Here is a 26,951-nt window from a genome sequence, read left to right as displayed (position 1 = left end):
AGTAGGTTTTTGTTTTAAATTTATTATTAGCATTAGTAGGAATTTCTTCTCAATTTATTATCTCTCTTTTTTTTTTTGTATGTTATCAGTGTAAGTCAAATCTTAGCTTTGCTTTGCTTGCTCGAAACAATCTTTGGTTGTTAATTGTTTAATTTTTTTGCTATTTTCTTCATTTTTATTTTGTTAAAAAAGGAATAAAGCTTTAGTAGGTGTCCATGCAAGTGAATGATTCGGCACCCATTTCTCCCAGTTCCAAACCGAACCGCCTCTCCGATCTCGACAGTGTCTTTCACACTCCAATACTTTCCGGTTATTTTCTGGCATAAGTAGATCTGGTAAATCGATTTAAAATTGTACAACTAGTTTGGTTTGCTTGGTTTTAGCTGTATGTGACTATTAATCCTTCCCTCGATCAAACTGTTCCGCTTGTTTTCTAATTATTAAGGGGTTGGCTGCCCGTGTTCTTTGGGCTCTGCGGATCCCTTCCGCCAGTTCATCAGCCAATGACGATTGCATGGACTAACGGCGCATCTTGGCCGCGGGGCCTCACCGCACAATGCGCTCGATATGGATGTACCATGTTCTTGCAAGTCTTCTAGGAACGTATGTTGTTAATTCTACTCGGTTCGGACTAGTCGAAGGAATGGTTGCCGTGGTAGCATACCATACTCTAGAATTTGTAAAGTAATCAACGAGACTGATAGAAGTATGAATGGAAATGGAGCTAGAGAAAAAACGTAACGACTATTTTACAATGGATAGGTTCATACTTTGAAAGGTTGGATTTTTTTTCTCTCACAATTCGCTTTGAACTTTCAATGTCTATTGAAATTGGTAACTTTCCTAGTGCCGCAGTGCCCCATTGCATTGTAATTCTAACTAAGCGCATATCTACTTGAGGAGCTTCTATTTGCCACCCCCGGATTGCTATCAGTTGATTCCTTCACACCATCCCATTAACAGCCAGCAGCTCCACTAAGGGAGTGTGATAGAGAAAGAGACACGAACTTCCTTTTTGAGCCAAGGGAAGAAAGAGGTAAAGATTCTAACGGAGCGAGCGAGTGATACAGTTTAGAAGAAGAAACGCTTGCTTGCTTGCACCCTGCGCTCTGCGATCAGCATTAGGCCCTAGCGGAACAGATTCTTGGTTGATTTATTTGATGATTAGAATTTCTACCTTTCAGCAGCACAAAGGTGTACGCAGCTAGTACTGCGATACCCCCCTGGCGAACTGCCCACAAGCACTCCGTGGAGTGGAGCGCATTAACAGCTTGCGTAGCGTATCACTTTTGGAAGGAGTTCTAGCTTAACGATGCCATGTATGCAATGGCCTGACTGTGTGGTCTGCACCCTCACAGTGCTATATAATATGTTTTAATATCTAAAAGGGAAGGGAAACGAAGGGTTTTGTGTTTTTTTTTACTTCCTAAAAAGATATGCCAAATTCGTTACTTAACAACGTTCTCGCTACTACTCTGCCTCAGCTGAAGCCGTCGGCCGGGCACAGCAGGAGATAAAGCCTTTCCAAATCCGTGGGGTTTGGGGATCCTTAAACTCAACGTCTAGGTCTGGGGAGAGGCGTAACTAATGTCTAACTACACGTCCCACTTTATAGTACCCAAGGTACTGAATGCTACTGAATTGCAGGATATGCTACGAACGAACGGATTCGGTTGGCGAGCGAGCAGAGGATGCATGTTGATAAGAGGGCATTGGGGGGAACACATGTGCATTCAACAGGGTTACGCGCAGCGTGGAACGGAGATTGCGTTTGCAGGACGTATTTTGTCACTTTTTTGTTATCCTTTTCGTTTTCCCCTTTGGGAGTTTTTTTTTTGCTTTTTGGCGAAAGATGACATGGCGGCATAACAAGCTTCGGTAGCAAACAAGGCACTGTTGTGGATTTTTCCGTTGTTTTGTTTGTTCGTTTTTTTTTGTCGGTTTTCTGTTGTTCTTATCCCATTTTCTACATTTTCCCATTTTTCGCCGTTTATGCACACCATCTGTTTCCAGCATTCTCCGCCACCAAACACACTCGCCTGTTAATATCGTGAAGCCGTCGGTGTAGCCTCTTTGTTGTTATTTTTATTCTTACAGTCGTTCGTCCTTACCCCCTACTCCCTAGCCAGTACCGCGTTTTTCCATTCTTTATTCGGTTCAGCCTTTCTACTGCTACGTTCTACTTTTTTCTTGCTTTCTTCTAGCGCTTCACCAACAGCGACACTAGGTCGCGGTGTCGCGGATACTTACAGTCTTTCATTCCTCACACCGTGTTTCCGTGTTATGCTTTTCGCTGACTTCTTCTTTACTAAACACATTCACTCCCTTACCACCTTCTCTACCGGAAACAGTTTGCTTAAACGATGTTTATTTTTTGGCAAAGCGCGAGATTCGTGCTTCCGCTTTCTAGCACGCTGACTTTGTGGACGCTACAAGTCTGGGCCCCGTTATCAACCAAGCTTCTCGGCGGTTGGTTCGGCACGGTTCACTCCCGTTGCTCCCGAGACACCGTCACCGTCCACTGCCTAATCCTACGCCATTCCGCGTACTCATCGAGGCCATTATAATTATCATGGCTGACGCAGCTGGCTGATAAAGTCTTGGGTGTGTTGTTTTTGGTTGTGTGGTTTTAATATGTGACGACACATCGGAACGGAGCAAGAAGAAGCGTAAGAAGTACGGTAGATTCACAAGAGGAACTAGGACTAGAGTACCGTGAGTCATTGATTTTTCCTCATTCATCTTCTGCTCAGAAGTTCATCAGTGGCCTGAACGCAGGAAGATGATGTGGGTGCTGCGCTGATTGCTGTGCTGGGGCACCCTTGCGTGACGCCATGTCTAGATTGGTGCTACTTTTATGAAGGATACCGATACCGAGAGCAAACAGATCCGCTGCTTGCTGCTCGTAGCCGCGAAACGGTGAAGGGATTTCCCTGTTTGAAGAAACCGAGTACGGACGGTGCAACCTAATGCTGCTCTCATTTTGCTGCTCGCCTTTGGAATTTTGTAATTACTTATTCGGTTCTCTGTTTTCATTCTGTTTCGCCGCTACAATGGTCCTGTTTCGGGGCGGTTTGATCATCGCCTTTGCTTATTCTTGCTTCTTCCGAGTCTGGGTCCGGTCAGTGAAACGGTAATGATGCTGTGGCAATCTAACTCTTGCTTTAGCCTCGGCCAGAAAGTATTTCAATATTCTTTCGAAAAAGGTTTGCATTTGAGTTAAGCGAGCGCGCGAGCGCGAAGACAGCGAGTGTGATGTTGATATGATGGATAGATCGTTTGTGGAGACAAATAAGAACTCACCGTACCTTCTACACTGTCAAGCTTGTAAAGCTAGACCCCCCCTCCGACACGTGTTTGCGTGGTAATTTTCAAAGAAAAATAAAGTCCCCCTCTCCGCCTTTGTGTGGGTGGTGGGTCCTCGCGCGTGTCTGCTTTCTTTGGACGAGATTGGCATGATTTGATCAAACCACTCCTCCCGTTTGCGCTATCAGGGATCATGCGAAGTGTCGGGTGGTCGGGAGAGGTGGGCAAAACTCAATTTTCCATCAAAATCCAAAACCCCTGCAGTCCATTTCCTCCACGTGGTGGCGTCCAATAGCGGCTGCACACCGCCCGACGAAAGAACGCTCCGGAACGAAGTTTGGCCGGATGTGCTTCATTTAGTGAAGTTACCGCAGAGTTGTTTCGCTAGCTAATGGTTTCGAACGAAGCAATTAAGTTGAAGTGCGACGATGGGAACCAGCTAATAGACCGCGGTCCAAAAGCGTTCTCGAGCGAGCTCTGGCCGATGTTACGGATGAAGCCGTGTGGTATATTGTTATACAATTTTTGCGAAATTATAACCTTCAATGACAGACTCCGTTGTAAGATCCATACCTTCAGATGAACCAGCAAATTGGTGTGCCTGTAAGTGCTCTGTGGCTCTCGTGTTTACACTTGGCTAACGGTATAAACTACGTTACAGCGAACGTTACTAACTTCCATTTTGGGGTTTTAATGATTTGCTTAAGGTGCCTCTCTCGTATCACTCGATTGCACTAACAGGAGCAGATTCTTCAGGCGAGTTCTTTCGACGCTTTCGACACACCAACTAGCGCCACGATGACGAGGCGTCGGAAGATGAATCGTTCTCTAGGTAGAGAACTTTTGCCGCCAACAACTTTAGTTAAGGTACTCTGTTTGGTTTTTGCTCTTTGTTGGCTTCCACTTTCAAACCATCCTTCCGCAATAAGGACTCTGGCGAGAAGAGTTATGTTTATGCAATCCAACGTTTTCTCTTTTCCTTTAGTGGTTTTAAATTTTTTTCCCTCTATTCTACGCGATTCGCGAAGGTGAGGTGCAGAAAGGAACTGTATTATAAATCTGCGACCCAGACTCCGAAGCCTTCAGCTAACGGCGGAGAGGATTGTTGCGTGCCGAACGGAATGCAAGATGATGGAAGTATTAGTACCTAGCTCGTGACACCATCGGCGTCCGAAGCCAGAATCCCTTCGGAGGTAATTTAACGTAGTTACTTTTGAATAAACAATTAAACGAAAAGAAACCCTTAGCTTTCTGGCATCGCTCGGGTGGGTGGCGGTGGGGGAATGCAAAACAGGGAACAAACTTGAAGTTACTTCGCCAAGTTCCTGAGACTGAGTAGGAGTTTCTACTTTTTTGTTGTTGTAATTTTCTGTTGCATCCGGTTCCAATTTAGACTTCATAATCATGCACAAGCGCTTCGACAGCATCGCCTTCGTGGGTATGAAGAGTTAGTGAAGAACAAAGTTTGGTCGCACAATCTCTTCTGCTTGCTAAAACTGTGCGTCACTTTTTGGTTAGAATCTTTTCTTATGGTGCAGAATGATTAAAACTTGAACTTATCGTTTTGCGTGAAACCTATTCCTATCCAGGAGGACTCTCGAGCCAGTTTGACTCGTTTAACACTTAGCATGAGTTTGAGTTTTGGCCAACACGTTAAGAAATTATTTCATAAAAACCGATTCTTGCATGAAAATCTTTCCAATGATCCCCATTGTATGGCCATAGTATTGTATCGATTCGGCCGTGGCTTGTGGCGTCTTTTTGTGTATTCACCGCGAAATCCCCCTAGTTTGGAGGTCAATGGGTCTATTGCGTGCCAGGAGCGTCGGCGTGTCCAACGTCAGCAGTTGGTTAATGCTTTTCACACCGTCATTTCCGGCCTTTTCCCAGTAACGCATTGCAGGGTTTGATGAAACCGCAAAGGCAGGTGAAAGACAAACCATTTAGTCCTCCTCCGGATTTCGTGTGTGTGTGTGTGTGTGTGTGTGAGCTGCCACTGCACGGACATACAGTATTGATTGATGATGCTGTCGCAAGTTCCCCTCGATGTAGAGCCGTTGTACAATGTGCTTGTATGTGGTGTTACCGAAGTCTCAAAAATAAGCACTCATATCGGGGAAAAAACCAAAAACCACGTGGGGGGACATTCTGCGGTTGGTTGGCTTTCATGAAAACGCACACGTGGCCCGTCAATCAGGTGAGTAGTGAAACGAGAACATTCATATTCCATTGTCGGAACGTTTGCCGCGCTGGGAAAAGATTAAAAGAACCAGTTTTCCCACGTCGCCAGTTGCAGCGTCGTGTGGTGTCGTTGGACAACTGTACTTTCCGCATTTCCTCGTTTCGTTTTCGGTACGTCCCAAAGGGACACGTGCAGCCATCTTGTCTTACACACTCTCCCCGTGCCCCTTCTTGGCAGCGTCAGTAGCAGCAGTGGCAGCCCCAGCAGCAACATCTGTTTACGAACACAGCAGGCGACGACATGCTGCTTCCGGGAAACGAAACTGTTTACACGTGCCAATCTTTTGTTTTTCCTGCTTCTTCATTTTTTCCGATTCTGATACACGGTGGCCAGCGCACGTCGGACGGGTGGACAGCCATTTTATTAATATATTTGTGCCGATATTTGTGCAGCACCCAGAATGGGTGACGCATGCCGGTTTAGATCGGATCTCGTGCACCACCGGGTGTATCCTAATTTTATTAGACTTCCTTTTGCCGGCCTGGGCATCCGGCCATATGCGCCACATGAGCGACCGCTGTACCGTTGTGGCACCGCCATCCTTCAACAGCAAAAATGGCCCCCGGTTTGGGGCTTTTGGGCAAAAGTTTGCCTTCCCTTTTTATCCTTTTTCGCCGCCGGTCCCGTACAATGGCGCACCGCGAAAGATGGATAATAAAATTTTATATGACAGTATCCGGTCGTTTTCGTCGGTTTTTCGACGGACCGGGGCCAAAGACCGGCCGGGGTCTGTACTGTGGAAAGTCGCTCCAAGTTATGGGTTGCCGATCGATCGTCGATCGATGGCTGGTGACGCCGCCGAGGACAGAAGCGATGGTTTTGTAATTGTAATTGAATAAGGATATGTGACGGATAGCGTGTAGTAGTACATACCTGGCCTAACCCCCGGCCAGGGCCAGCAGGTGTAGGATGACATTTATTGGCCGACTCCATGGCCTTGTCCATCCATAGACCGTTTAAACTTCATCTTCACCGAGTTTCGGTAGCCTCTTCCGGGGGGCAGCAAATTCCTGGTATTCGCAATTTCCTTCGTCAAATTTGATTGCCGGGAAACTGCACGTTAAAGTTCGCGAACGAACGGTCTGTCCGGTATCCATTTTTTTCACCCCCACGCAGGACATCCTGTATCGCACGGCTGGGTGCTTCGAGCGATGAAAAGAAAGGCGCAAAAGGGACCAACGAGGACCGGCATGTTTTGGCAACATAAACGCTCCCCGTTGAGGGTCATTGTGGACACATTAAAACGATGATAAAACGCCGGACTGCTCCAGCCTAGCAGGCGCAGACGGTAGGCCTCAGTGACCAGGGACCAGAGGCCCTTGGATTACCAATACTTATCGACAGTAGCACCATTTCCTGATCCTTCTATTTTCCACTCGGGCACGGACGATTTGTCCTTTATTTTTGGTGCCGATGCTTGCCTCTCCTCGTATTCGTAGCCGTAGCCTACTAGCCACTAGTGTTTCGGGCTCTCGGCCCCCAGTTTTTGGCCTATTTTGGGGCATGGTTTTCCGATCGAACCGCCCCAGTTGCGGTGGTAGTGGTGGTGGCGGTTGTTCAAGAGACAGGGTATTATCGCTACCGATACAACGGCCCTGTTTTGCTGTCGGTTTCGTTTGGTTCCGTGCTGCTGTGCTCAACGCCGTAAAAGTCCGAAGAGCGGTTGCTGGACCGATATAGCCCGACAAGGACCGGTACCAGAGGCTCGGTCACCGGACCGGTCATCGTAATCCCTGACTAACTTCATGCTGAACCCTGAGCCCTGGCTACTGTAGCATGATGTCCGTAGCAACGCAACGACCTATCTTGTCCCTTTTTTCCTTTTTTTTTTGCTGTGTTTTACTGTGCTGTACTGTGCCGATCGATTTAATCCAAGTATAATTCAATCTCCAACCTCTCACTTGTCGTGCAAAAATATCGGCATAAATCGGGCCACAATACACAGCCCGGAATCCGGATTCCCGAAGTGGTATCCCCAGCATATATAGCCCAGCAGTCTGGTTAAGGTCCTTTTGTATTTTTTGGGTTGGTAGTCTTTTTTTCTGTTTTGTTGCCTTAGTCGAAACCTGTCTTTACACCAAAGTGAGGTGGGTTCGGGTTTATGTCGAGAGAAAAAAAAAACGGTTGAACCGTTTTATTCCTCCCCGCCCTGCCTCGCCATGTTTGCTACCCAAAAAACACTGTTTTTCCATGCGCTATTGACACCTATTAGACTGCAAAACCCGTCGGTGTTCGGTTGAGGAACCGGCAAAAAACAGACCACCATGTTCATACTCACATCGGGGTGGATAGTAAATGGGAAGAAGAAACGGCATCCTTTTCAGGGTAAAGCGTTACTCATTGCTTGAATTCTATGGCAAAATGTTGAATGCAAACGATTTTTGGTACTTGGTTGGTGTCTGCATGGTTAGTGCGAAGCCCAGAATCGATAACCGGTGCCACCGTGGTGGTCTGTTTTTGGCCGATGAAAGGAAGTTCAAACGAATTTTGCTGGATGGAATTTATTACTCTCGCCCGTTATGGACTACCGGCAATACAAAGAAAACAGGTTATTCACCGGTACTCATTAAACGAAGCAGGCGGGAGAACGGTTCGTCGCTTACTTCGATTCCGTGGCTGGGCAGCTTGGGGTCCATCTGGACGGTGCAAAGAAGTTTATTTAATCAATGATCAAACGAGTTATGGTGATTGCGAGAGCGATTCCATAAAAAAGGTGGCGCGACGTTCACCTCCTCCTCCTCCTCCTCCTCCGGGCTCAGGTCACACAAATCGCTTCCATCAGGAAGGTTAAGCGCTTACCACTGAGCCACTCGACTGCTGTATAAAGCGTACAGTCAATGAACCTTTGCTGGATGGCAGAGTGGCCTTCAAGGATCAATACCACGTTCAGCAAGTCCCTTTATTTCTGATTTCGTGGAAAGCAATTATCTAGCCGGCCGTTTGATCACAGCACGTGCAGCGCCATGTCCGCAAGGACGCGAACCCTTCTCAAAGGTAATTTGGTGAACGAAGTCAAACCCGGATCCCGCCCGACGTGTTACATTCCCAGTTTCGTTTGCCTCTGATCTGTGGGTCATTTGACAGGTGTTATTCCGTTTCGTGCGTCCACCCAGACTGTCGAACTTCCGGACTTGCGAAGGGCTTGCGCCGGTCGAGACATTGATATAATCTTAAGTTTTCCGGATATCCCGCACTTCCCGTCTTTCTTCTTTTGTTATCAGTAGCAATCTTGCAGAGAATAGGCCGACCGGACAATCGGATGAAAGTTTGACCTTGGTCCAAAGACGGAAGAAAAAAGGTTCCACCGAGCACCGGCAAGCCGATCAGATCGGTGTCTTTGAGATCGATATTTCTTGCTCGCTTCGGTTCACCTGCAGGGCGGTAGTGATTGTGTCCGGCTTTGCAACAGCTTTCCGGTGCGGCGAAGGCAGGGCCGTGTTATCATCCCTTGTCCATTGTCTACATCGTACAAAACTACTGAGACTCCTTGATTTATTACTTGTCGGTGTGAGCTTCCGGTATGGGGAAAACTAAAATGATATCGAGCTTGTTCCTTGTAGTAAGATCCTACGAGCGACTCAGCTTTCTCCCTTTTCTAACGGACATGTTTCGGTGAGAGCAAAGGGCGTAAAGGGGTTTAAACGCTGGAAGCATCGTGCCATACTTCTCTATGGAACACACAAACGGATGGAAACGCAAATCAGTTGACTCCATGCGGGCCACGTAATCCCCAAACGAAGACAATAAACGGAACGGATCGTTGGGCGGTATTCTTTGAAAGGTTCCATAACAATGATACCAATTAGGTTAAACGGGACACTCCACTTGAAAACTCTCCGTGAATATATATCGTTTGATCATGGGTAACGAGCACGGTGTACGATGGACGGGCTCAATTTTACAGAAATTCTCTTGAAAAGAATGGCAATTCCGACATTGCTTCCCAATTACACCAACTCGTCAATTCGTCGGAAGCATCAGCAGCCCATTGGGCGGGCAACTCCTAGGAAACGGAATGTTAGTGGCATTCCGCGCGTTTCACTGCGAAGTCTGGAGTTCTAAAATGAACTGATTGTCTTTTGACCTTTTCATGGCATCTCCTTGAGAATCTATGGTCTGGAGGAACCGGGAAAATGGTAATACCCAGCGGACAGCCATAGCAGCGTCTGCAGCGGCCGTATCGTCCTGGCCTGGCATCACACCAACTTTATCAACCCGTTGAACCGTCGAAGCGGCAACATCTGCCAACGATTACGGGAGCAGGTACCCGTTTTGTTGGCTCTTGCTCGCCTCGCCATACTGTAGCTGCGATGTTCACGCTCACCGCTTGACATTGATGGGCTTGCCGCGGCGGAACATGTGTGTCGTTTTGCTGGTGGTTTGAAGAAGAATGTGCCCATTACGATAGCCACGTGATGCACGGGAGGCATCATCGGTGCGTTTCTGTTCCGTTGACAACGGAGATATCCGGCCAGGTGACGTATTTCAAGTGAAGGTACCGTGTCGGAGTATGATATGATTGTGTAACAAAGATAGACACACCGAAAACGAGAACTAGCCAGTGACAGTAATATCGCAGAGTGGGGCCACGGCAATTCGTCATTCGGCGAAGCCCTTGCGTACACAGCCTGGTTCGTTTGTTAGGAACTCATAAATCGTGACAAAATGGCCACTGGTTTTGCTGCGTCACACTTCACAACATAAATTTCGCTCGAACATGAAAACGCTCCCAACACTCACTAGTCGGAAGTACCGCCTTGCAGCTAGGCAATAAAATGCTCGCATATAGTTGCCATAGTGACCGAAGGGTGGAATGTCGACCGTCGACCTTCCTCGATATAGCAAGTCAAATTAAGATTCTTCAACCGAACAGGGGAATGCTTGCGCTGCTATTGCTTTTGCTATTGCTTTGGGACCCGAGCCAAGAACGTCCGGAACCCAGCTGGCGTCTAGGAACAGGCGTCAGTCGTCCTCTGATAACACTTTGTCCGGACCGGCCTTCCTGCTCGAACCCGCTTTTCCAAGGTCGTTCGCCGGAATCATCCCGAACAGGACCGAACAGTCCTGCTTGTCGTCGGAATTGGGCAATAACGAAATGTGTGTGTGTGTGTGCGTGTGTGTTAGTGTAGCGCGACCAGCGTCTTTGCATTGGGACTCCGACTATCCACTTCGTCGGTGGTCACCCCCTTGCTAGATAAAGAACACTGGGCACAGGGGCGTTCGGCCTTCACTTGACGAGTTCCGGAACCGGAACTCGAGCATCGTGGAAAACACGCAACCGAACACGTCGACAGGCGACAGGCGGACAAGATGCAAGTTTTGGGACAGTTTCGAACCGAACAACTTGACTCAGCAACCGTAGCGCGCGCTCTCTTGCTCTCGCGCATCCTTGGACCATGGTCCGCCATTGGTGCTCCGGTCCGGTTGTTTGATTTTCGTACTCACTTCCCGGCATCCTTGGGATCACTCCGGACGTTCCGACGGCAGAGTTTTCTACCATTTTCTCCATCTTTCCCGGAGCAAACATTCCTTTAAAAACCATTGATTGCGTTTGGCAAGTTTGTGTTTAGAGTTCGCGGTGGCTGCGCGTTCTCAGGTTCTCGGCATCCGAACGGTGGCGCCCGGATGTGGTTTGCCAATGTGATAACGATTGGCGCTAGTAGACGGCCTGGCAATTGATCGATCGATTGCCGGTGTCACTGTCTGCTGACTGGTCGTAGGGTGTGAGATCGATGGTCGAAAATAAAGTTCCGGAATTGATTCCCGGAATGACGGTTTGCTGATGGAAGCCCCCGGCACTGGCATTGAGGGCGTGCTAGGTGAACCGTAACGATAACGCTTGTTGGCGCCCGTTTTACGCTTTTTTTTTGCTGTTCTGTTCACCGTAGCATCCCTTCACCCCGTTTGTCGCCAATTGTCGCCTTAAGAAACCTTGAGACACGCTAGCGCCGGATCGGAGACAAGTGTATTCAATTTGTACAAAATGGGATCCTCATCCCTCAACCAGCGGTGCACGATTGAGCAAGTATTAGCCAACGAGGCGTAGCGAGAACCGACCGCCCGCACCGACAGTTCCTGTTTTTGTGCGAGAACTAAACATACCACCATATTGGCGCTTCCGTTTCTCTAATTGGTTTCACAGCGCACTTGGTAGCGCATTCTTCTGATTCGTATTGGTAGTGGTATTGGTTGGTAAACAACTGTCTATTCCAAATTGCCTGTACGCTTTCTTCTTTGTTGCTGCTGTTGTGTTGTGTTTGCAATTCGATTTTTTGGAGTTCTCTGTTTTTGTTAATGAATGGTAGAGTTCGCAAAGTGTTAGCAAAGTTTGTTATGTTAGAATTTGTCTGAATTGTTATGTTTCTTTAATTGTACCGCGCCTGGCTACGGTTCCTTTAACGGTTCTCCCTCGCCCTCCTCCACTTTATCGACTTATAGCTTATTATCCTTCGGGAGCGAATTGCTTCCTTGTTTCTGTCTTTATTTTAACGTCTTTAAAAACCATCAGGAGTCTATTGACTAAGTGTTGTTTGTCTTAATTGTATTCCGCATCTCGTTCACCTGTCACCGCGCTCTCTTCCACTCTCCGCCTTAGCACTTTGCATCATTAGTTTACTTAAAGTAGCCGTAACCTTCATCTTAGAGTATCTTTAAAGTAGCGTTTTTTTGTTTAGTAATCACGATGTTTTTTTTTTTAGGATTTTTAAAAATTGTTTCATCTCTAGCGCCCGCTCCTGCTCTTGCTACTCTACATTCACAATGAATCGGCCCGGTTTGCAATCCTGTGTCAGGCTAAGCGCAGTTCTTTGGTACTTGCCGCGCATCCTGTGCCCCAAACGATGACCCACCCCTCTCCACCCAAAAGGCTGGCTGTCGGTTCACGGTGTACTCCTTTGAAACGTTCTTCTGTCCATTGAATATCCTATTAACGGTATGCAGCGTCGGTGGCGCTGCTGGCTGGCCTCTGTGCTCGCTCGTCACTTCGCCGTCGTGTCCCGCGATAGAAAGTGTAACAGATTGTGTTATGAAGTGGAACCGAGCAGCGTAACCGTGACGTGGATGTACTTTCAGTAAAGCTATGACGGCAACAGCAACATTTGCGTAACGCGGTTAACTAACGCCACTAGCACCGGCAGCCCGAGGGATGTTCTGCTCGCCAGTGTCCAGAGGCCATCCGGACCACCACCACCGGACCGTAACAGCCCGTTGGCCCCGTTTCCAGCTAGTATCTCAGCGCGCTTCCGGAGCCGTGCCTGGTAACACAGAAAACAGAAAGATTTGAAATCAAAGTACGCTCGAAGGTCAAATGGTGGTGTTTGGGAGGGGTGCTGGAGGGTGTGTTAAAACGTTAAATGATTTCCGAGGAACGCTCAAAGCGATGCAGCAGGTAAGGAAGCAGGCAAGCAACTGGCAGGAATATTTGCGACCATTTGCTGGCAAGTTGCGAACGATTGAAGTCGGCAGGCGGGACATTCTCAGAAGAAACCATTAGGTGCTTACTACAGGGAGCTCTGGAGCGTATCGGAGCTGCTTTCCCGGAAACCAGCAAAGCTTGTAATCTTTAACACTTCGAAATGCTTCGGATAACTCGAATAGCTCGAGAGTTTTGACCGCTCAAGTGCCCGTAGTGTATCGAGTTAACGCAGGCTAGAGCAAAGAAGAAGCAAAGAAGAAAACGCTTCTGCCTCATCATCGAAAACGGTTATGAAAGATGGGCCCGTCCCAGGGTCCCGGGCGAGCAACCTGGCGTGCCGTAATGAGAAAGAAATTATATTTTGCTCTAGAAGTTGTGCCCCTGCTGCGCATCTCCTTCTTTCCTCAGCATACCAACAACAAGCGATGCCACGCGATGTCGCATCCTATCACTGGCAGTGACAGCTGGTTTGCCGGGAGGGGAACGAGCAACATCCTGTAGCACGTTATGCGGACATTTTCCTGATCAGCAGGTTGTGCGGGTGCGGTAAAATCGAAACTGGTGGCTGCGGTCTATTTACTTGCGCAGCAGTAACAGCAGCAGCAGTAGCAGCCTGTTTTGGCCACAGAACGCACAACGTACAACTTGCCTAGTCTAGGCGGAGGCAATCAATAATAATGAAGGCACGGCACGGAAGGCATCAATCAGTTTGCGGATACACGAACCACCATGTATGTACCGCCGGCCAATGGGAAGGGTTTCGCGGAACGGCAACCAGACAACGGAATTTTACCGGTCGTAGCAAGCCATGCAAGAGAATATGAAGATGAAATACGATGGAACACCCGGTACACGGTATGTGGTATGGTATGCATGTGCTTCACCGTGTGTGTGTGTGTGATGGAAACGCTGTGTTTCGGAAAATTTTTGGGGGCTCCAGTGTGCCCCCCGCCCGATAAGCCCGTGAACAGGAAACAGGAGAGCTGTGCGATTAAAGGGGATGGAGCGTTTAAAGCGCGAGCATGACGCGATAGATAAACTAGGCAATGGGAGGTTTGGAATCATTATCATTCCTGCAGCGTGCATGGAATAGCACATACCTGATACATCTCGTCCTCGCCGGGCGGATCCAGACATTCAAATTCACAGCATCGCTCGCCGACGCGAAACTTTTTACAGAACTGAAATGGTACAGAACAGAAAGAAACGGTGACAGTCAGAGTGACAAGGACGACGGTATTTTTTGGTACGCGATGCGTGCCACATTCCAGGAAATGCCAGGCCCCCGGGGCGGGCCCGGGTTTACGATTCAAATGAGATACAGCACCAGTTGCCCAATTTTCTTCGGGAGAATCGGATGCGGGAAATCGGAACCAACGACGGACCGACGGTTCGATGGTTCTGAAAAGCTATAAAATCATCAAATAATCATTCGTTTGCTATCACGCTTCTTGCACTCTGTCTCTCTATCTGTTTTTCTGCTCTGTTATGGTTGTGTTGACATTGACGAATTGACGAACGAACGAACGAACGTGGTTTTTCACGATTTTCCAGGAAAAATAACAACACGGTTTAGTTTTTACGATCACCAAACAGCGCACTTCATTCTATTATCGTTCTGTGGTTCCGATTCGAACGGAATGAAGTGACTCTCGAGGTACCCTGTACAACGCGACTACTAAACGTCCTCTACACGGCTCTGCTCATACGCCACGATGGGATTTCCAATCGTCAAAAGGTGGAAAATGAGTGGTGAGAAATTTGATTAACCGTAATTGGCCCACGGGCCCTGTGCCCTCCTCAGGGCCACTCAGGGTACGTCCTGTCGGTAGGTGCGCCAGCTGTTGTTGTACGACCAACCGACCGACCTTGGACGACCTTTAACGCGTGATGGTTTCCCTTCTAATGGCTTCCGGACCAACCCGAACAGCCTGAGATCGTTGAGATAATTGAGTAAATGGTGAAGAAGAGCATTGAATTTGTTTACACGCTTGGTTTTCGCTCGGGACTGCACCACCGCCGGGAGGGGCGTTCTCTCGTGGCCACCACCAGCGTTCGACGGAAAATTGCATTTGCATCTGCGGGTTGGTTGGTTGGTTGGTTGGTTGGTTGGTGTGGTATGGTTTGATTGGTTTCTGATAAGGCTAAGTGGCAGTAGATAACTCGTCTGTAATCATTTTATGGCATGGGTGTTCCCTGGTCCCGGTATACCACGTAAAAGTAGTGGTCCCAGAGGTGGGAATTGTTTTTCTCTCCCTTGTCAGCTCCCTTGCTAGAGTGGTTATTTCTCAAGCACCAGCTGCACACCGGCAGCTACTTCCGGATTTGATGCGGTACGCAATCAGATGCAGAACGACAACGCTGCTTGTGCAGCTGCATCCGGAGTGCATACACACACACACACACACTCACACACACATCCGTGCTGCAGCTGCCAGCATGAGTGTACCAGCAATTTCAACAAACTCAGCTCGTGCCTTTTTGCACCCCGGGCATTAATTTGTAGTTGCTGCTGTGTGGGGTTGCCGTTTGCTATCATTTGCGTTTACGAATTCCGGTGAGTTTACTTGATTGGATCGCTTTCCTCGCTCATCGGTGCACACTCGTGGCCAAGCGAACAAAATTAAAAGAGCCATTGGATTAAAGCAGTATGGTCACTTCCAGTTCGAGTTTAGTTTTATCGTTTCAATTTACTCTGTACAAAGAGTGCAGAGGTTGTAAGGATGCGAATGAAGAGGGCAACATTCCATGTGGAGACTAGCGCAGGTAATGCGCCACAGTCTCTGACGTGTCCTTACAACAGAGCCTTAATTAACGGCGAACAAAGGGCTTCAATACAACACAAGCTGCTCGAACACACAATGTCTTTTGTGGTGCCATCTATCGCTGATGGTGCACAGAGAGGTCGGTTACACAACGAACTAACATCGCGTTTCATCGCGCTCTAGTGCATTCCGGTACGTTACTCGTCCGTTTCCGTCGGAGAGCCTGGACCGCTGAACACAAATCCCTCATCTTTCGGCATCATCGTCATCATCGCCATCATCGTCGTCATCATTATCAGTAGTTTCCAGACAGTCACATACATGTATTCAGCGATCGGACAACAATACACTTCACATCTGGACGATGCAGTGATTGCAAAACCATTCGCTTACGTTCGCTTCCTTCACTGCGCTCCATATTGTATTGGATGTTATTTCATTGGATCATGGGGTCTCCTTCCTAATGCTCTGGGCCCCCCTTACTGATAGCATACGCCAGGCCGTTCGCCTTGCGAGCCGAACGCGATGACTGATTCTTATCAGCGGCTTGTGAAGAAGCAGAAGGAAGCATAAGACGCTTCGATGTGTGTGTGTGCCAATGTGTCTTTCTCTTTCTCGCTCTCTCTTTCTTTCTCTTGAGTCTTAAGCTATTTTTAGCCCTTGTGGTACGATCTTATTAAAGGTAATTGCCAATTCATTCCACATCCTCCCGGTGCCACTGATTGATACAATGACCAACGGCGAATGGTCGAGCTATCGAAGCGATGAGATCGAACAAGACGCTGGCCTCCTACACAGCAGCAGCAGTAGCAGCAGCAGCAGTAGGCACACGGACCTCGTAAGAATTAATGGACAAAAGCCCTCAGCAGATTCCCACAAAATGGAAGACGAGCGTTTTGAGGCAGAAGAAAATGTGTGGTGTTGAAGTGCCAGTGCCCACGAATCGTCTTGTCCCTAGAGCGCTCCGACCAATTTGTGTCCTAATTATGTAGCCTCCGTTACGCGCCCGGATACCGCTGGATATCTCATTAGAGGGGATGAGATAAATCTATTTTGCTACTATGCGTCTCCATTGATATTGATGTACATTAACGAGTTTCATCCACAAAACAAACTACCTAAACAAGTTTAGTCTCACGTTTGTATCAAGCTTAAAATGTAATGTTTGCAAAGAAATTTATGTGGTGGCGTGGTGGAGAGTACGCATTAGCATGATTAGTATGCGCTATCGTGGCCAGCTTAGATGACGAATGTATTTTTCGTTTACCGGTTGGTGCGATATTTTTTGGTGTACGTGCAACGAAAGTTCGCTTCGGTGGCAGAAGGCGAAAGGTCACATTTGTGAACTCGCTGGTGAGATTCATTTATCATCGTGATAATTATCGTCGTTCTCAACCGACGTGACTCATCCACGGCACGTTCGTGAGCTGTGTGTAATGCCGGTGACGTTAATTACGGCTGCTGTACTCCTGGCGTACATACAGCTCGGAACATTCGCCGGTCGGTAGCAGATGCTGTTCGATGATGTGTTCCAGGAAGCAGAATGCAAATGGGAGAAATTTCAACCATGCAGGTTATGATGAAACAAGTACGCAGCACCATGTGCAACGGAAAATGTTGTCTAGTGCATTATTTATTCGCATAAAAACATGGTTTTGGAAGTTGCATCGAGATGTAAATTGATCCAAGCCACTAGAGTAAATCATTAGCGTGTCGTTTGCAACCGACAGCTGGATGGCCACACAAAAAGGTATATTCCTCATGGTTCTGGGGAAGCTTTTTGCGAGTTTAAACAAACTTTCGCCCAAGGATAAACACCATACGTAGAGTGAAACAAGCATAAACAAAACAAAAAAAAACGAAGAACATGTAACATGGAATTATAAACAACGACGATCCCCTGTGGGGTTCCTGAACTTGCTCCTGCGAATAGCTTTGCATAGTTCGTGTGCTGAGTGTGCACATTCCAATACTGCTTGCAGCTCGCTGCAACTAGTTTTTGCTCAGTTTGATTGAACAATGCCCATCGCAACTCAGAGTTGGGGTGCAGCCATCCCAGAGCCATCAATACACATATCGCTTCCGTCCAACACTGGAACAATCCCGATGCCCATGCATGGTGCACACCGGCCAAGTTTGCATAGAGTAAAACGATCCAGAGCAATTCCACGAGATGCGTTATTGTTGTCAAACGGCGTATTGTACAAACATGGTCAGCCGCGCGTGGCTGCGAGAATAGAGCTATGCATACAGGCTGGTTTCTTGGAAAGCCAGAGGCGAGAGGATTGTTAAGCGTTTCCAGTCCGTCCAGTTGCATCGAAGTTCTTGTTGTCTCGTTTCATACAGCTTCTAGCAAACCGTGTGTTTTATGCAATTAAACTTTGTAGATTGTTTGATGAATGTGAAATCGAAGGCTCTTTTCCATTACAACACTGGGTCTATCGGGAGTTGTATTTCCCCGGGAAAAGCAATTACTCCTACAAGTGAGACAAGCAAGGATATAGGATTCTGCCGATAATTTATGCAATGGTACCAAGAATTTCAATTAAACCGCTTGTAACTTCGGAGGCACTCGATGGTCTGGCCAGCGGTACAAGTGGCTGATCGAATTTACATGCAACGTCGCCGTGCGCCACGATCGAAACATGTCGTAGTCGGAAATGCATCTCGGTGACTCCGAGCTCTTGCACACAAGGGAAACTCGGATCTAACCACCTGGTTTAGCAGTGTTTAGAGCGCTTCGTTGATGGCGTGGCGTCCAGGTAGTGGAGGTAACGGTGGTGTAGATGTCACCGAGATTTAGTTTGCATTCTGTGCATATCTGTGTGGTATCCTTTGCACTTGCAATTCCCTTTTCATCCTGGGATCTGCGGTATGTGCAGGTCAGTGGAATGGATGAGCTTAGCACGGGCTTGCTTTGATCGTCAATTCCCTTTTAAATTCTTGGCATGACCATGGTGCCTCAGTTTGTAGCGGAACTATGCTGCTTCTGCTACAGCATCGCGTGTCGGTTGCTATATCTAGCAGCCATGCCATGATAGAGAAGTGAGTTGTCGAGAATTTTCCTTTGACGAAAGTATGAAGACCGCATAGAAGGGATTGAATGTTCATAAATATTCTATCAAACCCGTTTCATTATGTTACTGTTTTGCTATGTGACTGTTTCTACTGCTTTTCAGTAGTGAGTAATTTTATTGTTTGGTATTTAAATATTTAACATTAGAAAAAAATCCAGTTTGTCAAAAGTTACTAACATCACACAAACAAAATATGTATACTATAGATAGATAAACATGAAAGAAATGAAAATGATGCTCTGTTTTAATTAATTTGCTTTATACGAACGACCATGGCTTACATCTTCCACCTTCTAGCACGAAGCGTATTGAGCGAAAAGCAGCTGCCAAGAGGAGGAAAAGCGACATTCCAGTTTGAACTTTTGTCGGATTAAAAGTTGAATTCTCCGAAAAACCGAGCCATTTTGACACTTTATATCCAACACCAGCTTGGTTCAAGTTTACCTTTGCACCGTTCTGTTGTGCTTACAACGCACAGCTCAGGAGCTACAGCTTGCAGCATTGCTGTTGAATTAAGTTACACACGTTCCAACCTTAGCTTTCCACCGATTCCCACGGTTTCCACGAACGGGCTGGGCTGCGGTGCGCGAGATTGAGCTTATTTTTTTGTAGCTCAACAAATCTCTCCCCTAAACTGTCCATTTCATTCCATTCCAACCATCAAGCGATGGCAAGGCTGGCAAGGATAATTTTTAATTGGAGTGAAACCTTCCGAGGAGCCAGCCTTTTATCTATCGTATTTTTGTTGATGGTAGCTCAAAGTTTGACCTTCTGGCCGTAACATGTGGCGTGTATGGTTGCAGTGGTGGTTGGTGGACGCGCACCAACCTTAATTGAACTGAAATAATGTTTTTTCTAATTTTCATGGGCCCGTTGTTATTTTTTTGTTTGGAGTCTGAAGTTGACTAAAAGAGAGGTATCATTAAAAGTTTGGTCATGATGGACCGTCCGTTCCGATGGACGTAGACCTTCTCCTGACTTGGGTGATGAATTGTGTTATCCGGTTTTTGAGGTTTTACGGTGGACAAAAAAAGGCAAACATCGGTCCGGGAAAATGGGAGCAACGTAACCGAATGTAAGCGTCCGTGTCACGTTTAGCGTCTGCAACAGGCACAGTTTGTGGTTGCTCAATCACGAAAAGTCAAGCCGGGGGAAGCATAAGCAAACAAATTAATTGGCTTTGTTGTCGGGCTCATAGATTACCCCCGGTTAACCAGGCATTTTTGAGGCTGGGTTCCTGTAATTGGCAATCAAGTTGAGTTTTCAAAATGGATTTCAACAATTTATGGTTGTTTGGACGGTTCTGTTTACAGTGTTTCGAGTGGAATATGAATCTCATCTCGGTATGAAAATAGCAAGCAGCTTGAAAGTGTGTTGAAAATATCACCAAACTTGACGTCTTCATCTCCATGCTAAGCTTTACTTGCCGTTGCTGTAACCTACTTTATTATTTTGTTTTTCTCGCATCACGGAATCGGAACTTTCCTAAGAAGATAGTCTCCCCACCCCCTCCACCCTCTCTTCACTACACACTTGGTGGAACGTAGAAACATGTGCTACATGTGAGCGCTTCCTGGCAGAATATTTCTGCTAGATAATAACCCAGCCCCACTAGGAACACCGCAAGTGGAATGACTTTTTTATGCCGTACTAATTGGAGAATCTAATTAAAAAGTTTTCTTGTGGCGCACTCTGAAACGCCGCCTGGAGGTTGCGTTGTAAATTCGGGTGAATAATAAATGTACTCGGCATTGCAAAATGGCCGCTGTATAGGAAGTGCCGAGTTGTACGATTACTCAGCAGAATCGCATTTTGACGAGGTTGACACATTTTCTTGTTTATAATGTGACACTCGCTTTAAACAACGAATGTAATGCAGTATTTCAACGTAATTTTAATGATACCACGTCCGGTACAATCATCCACATGCTTTCATTTGTGGCTGTATGGCTTTACTCAGCATTGGACATTCCGGGGGCATTGTCAATGATTAATGAAAGCACACACACAGTGGCACACGGTTCGCAGACGGGCCCCGCATAATTATACGCTGCGGTTTAGCATGTGCCACCGACGGTGGTGGTACTGCTCAATTTTCCCTGGCTCAGCATCACGCAAACAGGAGGGGACACTTTTTCCCAACAGAAAATGGGTGTTGTCGTTATAAATAAGTCTGTTTTTTTTTGCTCGTAATGTATTCCATTCGGAAAAATAAAAAAATTGAACATAAAAGTGGGGCGAGTGTTTTTATGGTTGCTGAAAATCAGATTGCTCTGCCGGTCTGGTAACGCAGTATGTAATAACATGCAAATCAATATGTTTGTGACTGTGATCGCCGAATGCATGGTTACGAGTCGATGCCATGTGCTCTCTCTCTCTCTCTCTCTCTCTCTCTCTCTCTTTCTCTCTCTTACATATAGTCACAGCCACATATACTACATTGGTAAACAGCCTGCCTGTTGGCAGACAAGCGAGGGGTAAAATATGTCCAATTTGAAATTCATAAAAATATCAAATCGATTTCCCCCGGCTGCGGAATGTTTGTTTTCAATTATCAGTTATGACGAAAGCCGAGAGATGTTGGTTGGGAATACGTTCGATAACGGTTAAAATGGTGGTGATCACACTGTTTACCGTTTGCTGGCTAGAGCGGATTCCCCTTAGGGTAAATATGAAGCACCGGAATTATTTTATGGCTGGCGGAGTTAAATAAAGTCACTGGCATGTACCATCATTTCTGGTTTGTTGGCTGATGAAGTGATGCAACCATAGAGACAGTCGCCTAGCAATAGGACAAACCGTGCGTTAATGTGACGAAATTATCATTGAATCAATTAGAATACGTTATTAGCAAACATACGGCTGGCAGCACTCGGTTCATATTTCAGGTAATAACTTTCTGCTATGCTGATTTGATTTACTGTTCCATGTCATAGAATACATTTAAAGCGAATGCCATCATCGTTTCCTTAGCACATTAAATACAGCTACTACTTACGTAAGGAGGATCACAGTAGATTGCTTTGCACCACAGCGGCTCCGAGTGGTAACAGACGCACAAGCTGCACACACCCGGCCCAGGTACGTAGAGTAGACCGTGCGCGACCGAATTTCCCTGGAAGTCGACACAATCCTCTTCTAAACTAGCTGCGGGGAAGAGAAGAACAGTGGAAGATTGAAAGGTTAGAAACGTTGTCGAGTTATGGTCGTTGACGATGGGGAGAAACGTTTATGCTGAGCTGGGTGGTTGTGCGTGGACATTCGAGTGAAATCGGATTCTTCCAATTCAGTGATTACCAGGTTATTTTTTTGCTGTTTACAAATTATTGCCGCAGCTTTTCATTCCAGCCGTCCAGCGAGCAGTTCATAAAGCATCGAAGGCAAATGTTTAGTCGATCGTTTGTTGAAGGCACTACAGGGATGGTCTGTTATGAGGAAGATTGCCGTCTGTTTGAGTAAAATGTTAGATAGAGAGAGAGAGAGAGCGATTGAAGATAGAGAGAGCCAGAAACACATTTAAACGCCTTTTCTATGCTCCGGACTATTGAGAAGATTGTGAGCTTTGTACTAAACCCTACAAAACCAGCATTGCTCGAATGTAAACGTCCTTACGTCTACATTAGCGCACAGCATGTACAGGCGCGTATTCCATGCAGCTGTGTACAATACAGGCGCCATGGGTGACTGTCTTGCTTGAAATATCATGATGGTTTAAGCCCAACTGTAAACGATAAGTCAGAACCTCCTACCCTCCCCGCTCTGTCGTTAGCCCAAAACTCGGATTTTCCGCAGAACCGGCTGCAGCTCGCAGAAGTGACGCGAATCCATTCGGAAAATTAGCTATACAAGCAAAGCAAATGAAGTGGATGGAATGGCGTGACGGGCGGCACAGCTGATTGCAGTTAGTAATGAGCCGGTTTCGTAGCCGAGCATGTGACACCGTTTGTCATGCCTACATCTGCTGTATGATAAATTATGTGGATGAATCCGCGACCGGGAAAGGGTTTCAGTCCGATGCTTATGAATGTCACTTTATACAACATTCCATTTTGCCAGCGAGGATGTTTTTTGAGGATGCAGAACCTCAAAAAGCAATATTCAAAATCAATTCATCAAACAAGACACATCGTTTATTCAGTTCATTTGTGTTAATAATGAAACGGTGCACTATTAATTATGTTTTAGCTAGTGGTGCGATTTCGGGGTGTTAAATATCCGCGGATGCTTTCATTTTGTTTAATGACATTCAAAATAATCGTCAATGGTTATTGATACCTTTGCATTGAATCAGGCATAATTGCAATATTGATTACTTGCAGGTATTTCACATGTCACTGATTATTTTTAATTTATTTTCATTATAAATTTGTTTTAATACATTTCCACATTTATCACACTTTCAGGTACGCAACAGTTCAGAACTGCGAAAGGTCGATATTTGCCGAACGGTCGTTGGTAAATGGTCGCCATGGCATCTCGCATCTAAATATAAATTCGACGCCCTGATCGAATTAGGTGAGTTTGCAGAGGGAATTTAATTACGTGTCGTCGACAGCCTACCAGAATGCTTTCGATGTTGTGTGATCCGGTGGGTGTTGGATACAAGCCATAGATCGCCACAGCGTGGAGGTGGTTGGATCTCAACATGTTACCGGCAAACATATGCGTTGTTGTGAACAAGTCCTTGTCGTGATCTAATGAAGCAGTCTTACCGTTGTACTTGGCCTGAGCTTTTCCAATCTTGGGCATTTGCGAACGAACGTTAGCGAGACTGAACAGGATTATGCAAACATGTTTCGTAAATTGGAAAGGCGTTGTTCTGCCAAATGAATAACGTCTTTAAGAGAATCGATTTTACTGTAAACTACACAAGGTTATTGATTGAAGGTCAAACATAAGTGCATGTGGTAAAGTGTCGATAAGTAGTTATAGCAAACCAGATTTTCTGCTGAATGTTTTCATGCTTTTAGAAATGGTTGAATCAATCAAACTCAATCAATGCCAACGTCCAATGGATCATTTGGAAAATTAATCCGGAAAATTCCAGAAGCGTTGCGGTTTCAGTGGTGCCGAGAACCCGGTTTGATCCTTCGAAAATAGCCAGCTCCAGTCATCCATTGCATAACACCCCACCCCCAGCAAGGGATCGAAGGGAATCATGGGTTGACCGCAGTAATTTAGAGCGAGACATTGGGTTGGCCAACAGGCGACTAACAAGACACCGAACTGATTTATCAGTGGAGCTGGTGCCTAGAGACCAGGGAAAGCAGGGTGCGAAAACAAATACCGGTCGTCTGTTGGATGGAGCAAGTTTGTTTGATTGATTGCAGCAGTCCCAAGCGAAGACTCATCAATTTTCCTTCAACCCTCTGGTTATGGTAAAATATTTGATGATGTGGTGGTCGAACGGATTAGTCGTCGATTTTGTGTCCTGCGACCGGTTTGGGTGTTTAGCAAAACAACAACAAAGTAGAAATCTGCTTAACTTGGCAAACGAGAAAAGCCCTGCTCGCACAAACATTTTTGCTTTAATCTCATTGCATGCCATTCTGGCACTCATGGCACTCGCATGAGTTGCCTTCGCATCGCACTCTTGGCAAGTGAGCGAACGAGCGAAGTCCCCAGGTGAGGGACTGTTGAGTGTTTAACTCACGGTCAGTCGTGTTTCGAGCCAAAAGACGACTCGGAAGCACGCCGTAATGACGTCATCATTGGCAGATCCTTTTGCCGCACCGTTGTCGCATCAAGACGGTAACAGATGCGCATCACGGACGCGTCAGCGTAGCAACCACCGTTTAGCCAGCGTTCATCGTTGGCCAATGATGCAGCAACGGAACTGTGAACTTGCTTGAATTTCCATCGCTTTTTTGCAGCCATCGCAAGCCGTGATTTGTATGAAATTGGCTGCTCTAACGAAACACAAAGCAAATAGCTGGAAGGAAAGAAAAAAAGAGGAAGAGAGAGGGAGAGAGGTAGACGAATGTAGCGATTTAAACAGTTTCCGTTTCTAGCACAGTTCTTCTCAACTTGTTCGTCTTCTTCCTTCCAATCGGTTTCACTTTCCGAGGCAACTTTGACAGTTGCCGGTCGCAAAGCAGGCCGGCCTACTCCGTTATCCAGCATCCATGCCGACAGACGGCAGAAGATCGAACTTCGACGAACCGGCTACGGCTACGAAGATTGAAATCGTTTGATGTTTACCAGAATCTGTCAACCATTCGCCAGGGTTTGAAAAGTTGTGATGCTGGGCAAGAGATGCTCGAAGGAGCATACCGTTCGAACTGTGTTGATGGTGTTGGTCGTGTTCTTCTCCCCATCTCTAGTGTGCCACTGTAGCAAGGCTTTGGCTTTTGGGGAAAGCGAAGTGAACTGAAAGAAGGAGCAGCAGAAGGAAGGAGGGTTTTTTTTGCACCGGAGCAACCGGATGCTGATGGTAAAAGTTCACGATCGCTATGAAATCGTCCGGCTAAACAGCACGACGGTGGAAGTTGCGAGGCCGAGCCAACTAAAGCGTAATGATTTACTTTGGATTTCGGATAAATTGATTCTCGAACACCATTCCGCCGGGGCTATCGAGAGTTTAAAGCATCCGGCAAAGCAGCTATAATGTGCTAATGTTGCAGCAAACGATTAACTGCATGATATGCTGTTGCGAAAAGGGGTTTCCCTGGTTCCCCCCTCACCTACCTCTCCCATATCTCGCTACGCACTGGCCAAGCACACGCTGCACTGCGCTTCAATCTCGTTCCGAACCATTTTGCAATTTTCCTCATTTACATCAGCCAGCGGCGACCGACCGGCCGGTCGGTGTTTGTGCGCCGCGCTCTATTGTATACGCTCACCACTTAAACCCGGCAGCAGTCGGCAGCCATTTTATAAACAAAAGGCTACCGGCCACCGCATCCGGACCGCTTCCACTATCCTCACCCGGTAGTAGCAGTTTTGCTCAGTTCAGGCGCCGTGTAGAAAAGGGGAAATAAATAGCCCCATTTCACACTCACGCTCCATGCTGGGAGCAACAAAAAAAAAAAAAAACGGGGAAAAATGGAAGGGAAACGTAAACCGGTTGTGGCCGGGCGTAATTCCTACCCGAACGAGCCATCTCCGGCTGTTTGGATTGTTCGTAATTCCGAAAACAGCCGGCCAGCCAGCCAGCCAGACGATCGATGGAGGCGCCTGGTGCTTCATAGTTTAATCTCGTGGATTGCATCAAAAGCACAATTTTCCCAACATCCCCTCACCTCGGAAATGATGTTGCTGCTGTTGGTCGTTGGAAGGAAGGCAGCTTCGGTTGCCGGTTTCGCTGGCTGAGCGGCCATAGTAATAAGAAAACGGACCAGAGGACAGCTGCTGGTCCACACGTAAAAGGAAGCTAATGCTTGGTGTGGCTGTATCCTGTGTGAGGTTCGGAGAAAGAATGAAAAGCCCACCGCACCAGCAATGTCGCACCAGCATCAGCACCAGCACCCCCAAGTCCTTTTGTACGGTACCCCGAGGCTTTACCCGGCTACCTTTCAAGAAGTGAAAATAGAGGGCAGAATGGAGTTGAAGCCCTTGGTGGCCCAGTGTACTCCCCATGCTGAACGTGTGTATGTGTGTGTGTGTGTGTGTGTGTGTGTGAGTTAGAGGTTGATTGTTGAACGTTAAGTGAAGGTTATAAGAAGCACGAGTACGGTGTACGCGGTGGCGTGGTGATCGTGGTCGTCGTCGTCGGAATTAGCCGCTGGGCACTGCGGAAATTAGAAAACGCTCTCCCGGGATCTGGGACAAAGTGAACAAAGTAAACGAACGAACACGGTAAGCTTTTTTTTCTCTCTCCCATGAATCGATTGCCAGCTCACACACTAGCGTGGGGCTTTAGTAAAGGTGACTCCGGTTTGGGACCATCCTGGAAGGATGACGTGACGCGCCAAAGACGCACGCCGCGTAACGGATGTTGAAAGTCCCTTTTGCCATGGTTCACCGATTTGCCAAAAGTTAAGCTAAGGAAGCAGCGTACGAGCATTATTGTTGCGTACCGAACCATTCTACCTACTAATACTACCCTCTGCCCGTGCGCTGGGTTAAGGCTTTTCTTGGGTTTTCGTGGGGTTTTGAAATAATTTATATCCACCTTCCCTCCCTCCCTCCATCGTTTTCACGGTTTC

The 26,951-nt window shown here is 47.0% G+C and overlaps 1 protein-coding gene across 5 annotated transcripts in view; it reads right to left on the bottom strand.

Moving 5' to 3' along the window:
• Window positions 1-7,348: 7,348 nt before the first annotated feature.
• Window positions 7,349-26,951, bottom strand: part of LOC125950378 (uncharacterized) — a 38,951-nt gene continuing 19,348 nt past the window's right edge. For all 5 annotated transcript variants that reach the window (XM_049678320.1, XM_049678318.1, XM_049678317.1 and 2 more), the window contains exons 3-5: window positions 21,803-21,951; window positions 14,063-14,143; window positions 7,349-12,801 (exon numbers count right to left, since the gene is read on the bottom strand). In XM_049678320.1, coding sequence (XP_049534277.1) covers window positions 12,625-12,801; window positions 14,063-14,143; window positions 21,803-21,951 — 407 coding nt within the window. In that variant the 3' untranslated portion in view covers window positions 7,349-12,624. The remainder of the gene's footprint in view (window positions 12,802-14,062; window positions 14,144-21,802; window positions 21,952-26,951) is intronic.

Source organism: Anopheles darlingi, chromosome 2 (assembly GCF_943734745.1).
Source record: "Anopheles darlingi chromosome 2, idAnoDarlMG_H_01, whole genome shotgun sequence".
Taxonomy (NCBI): Eukaryota; Metazoa; Arthropoda; class Insecta; order Diptera; family Culicidae; genus Anopheles; species Anopheles darlingi.
The sequence above is the reverse complement of the archived record's forward strand: the minus strand, read 5'-3'. Positions and strand labels throughout refer to the sequence as shown.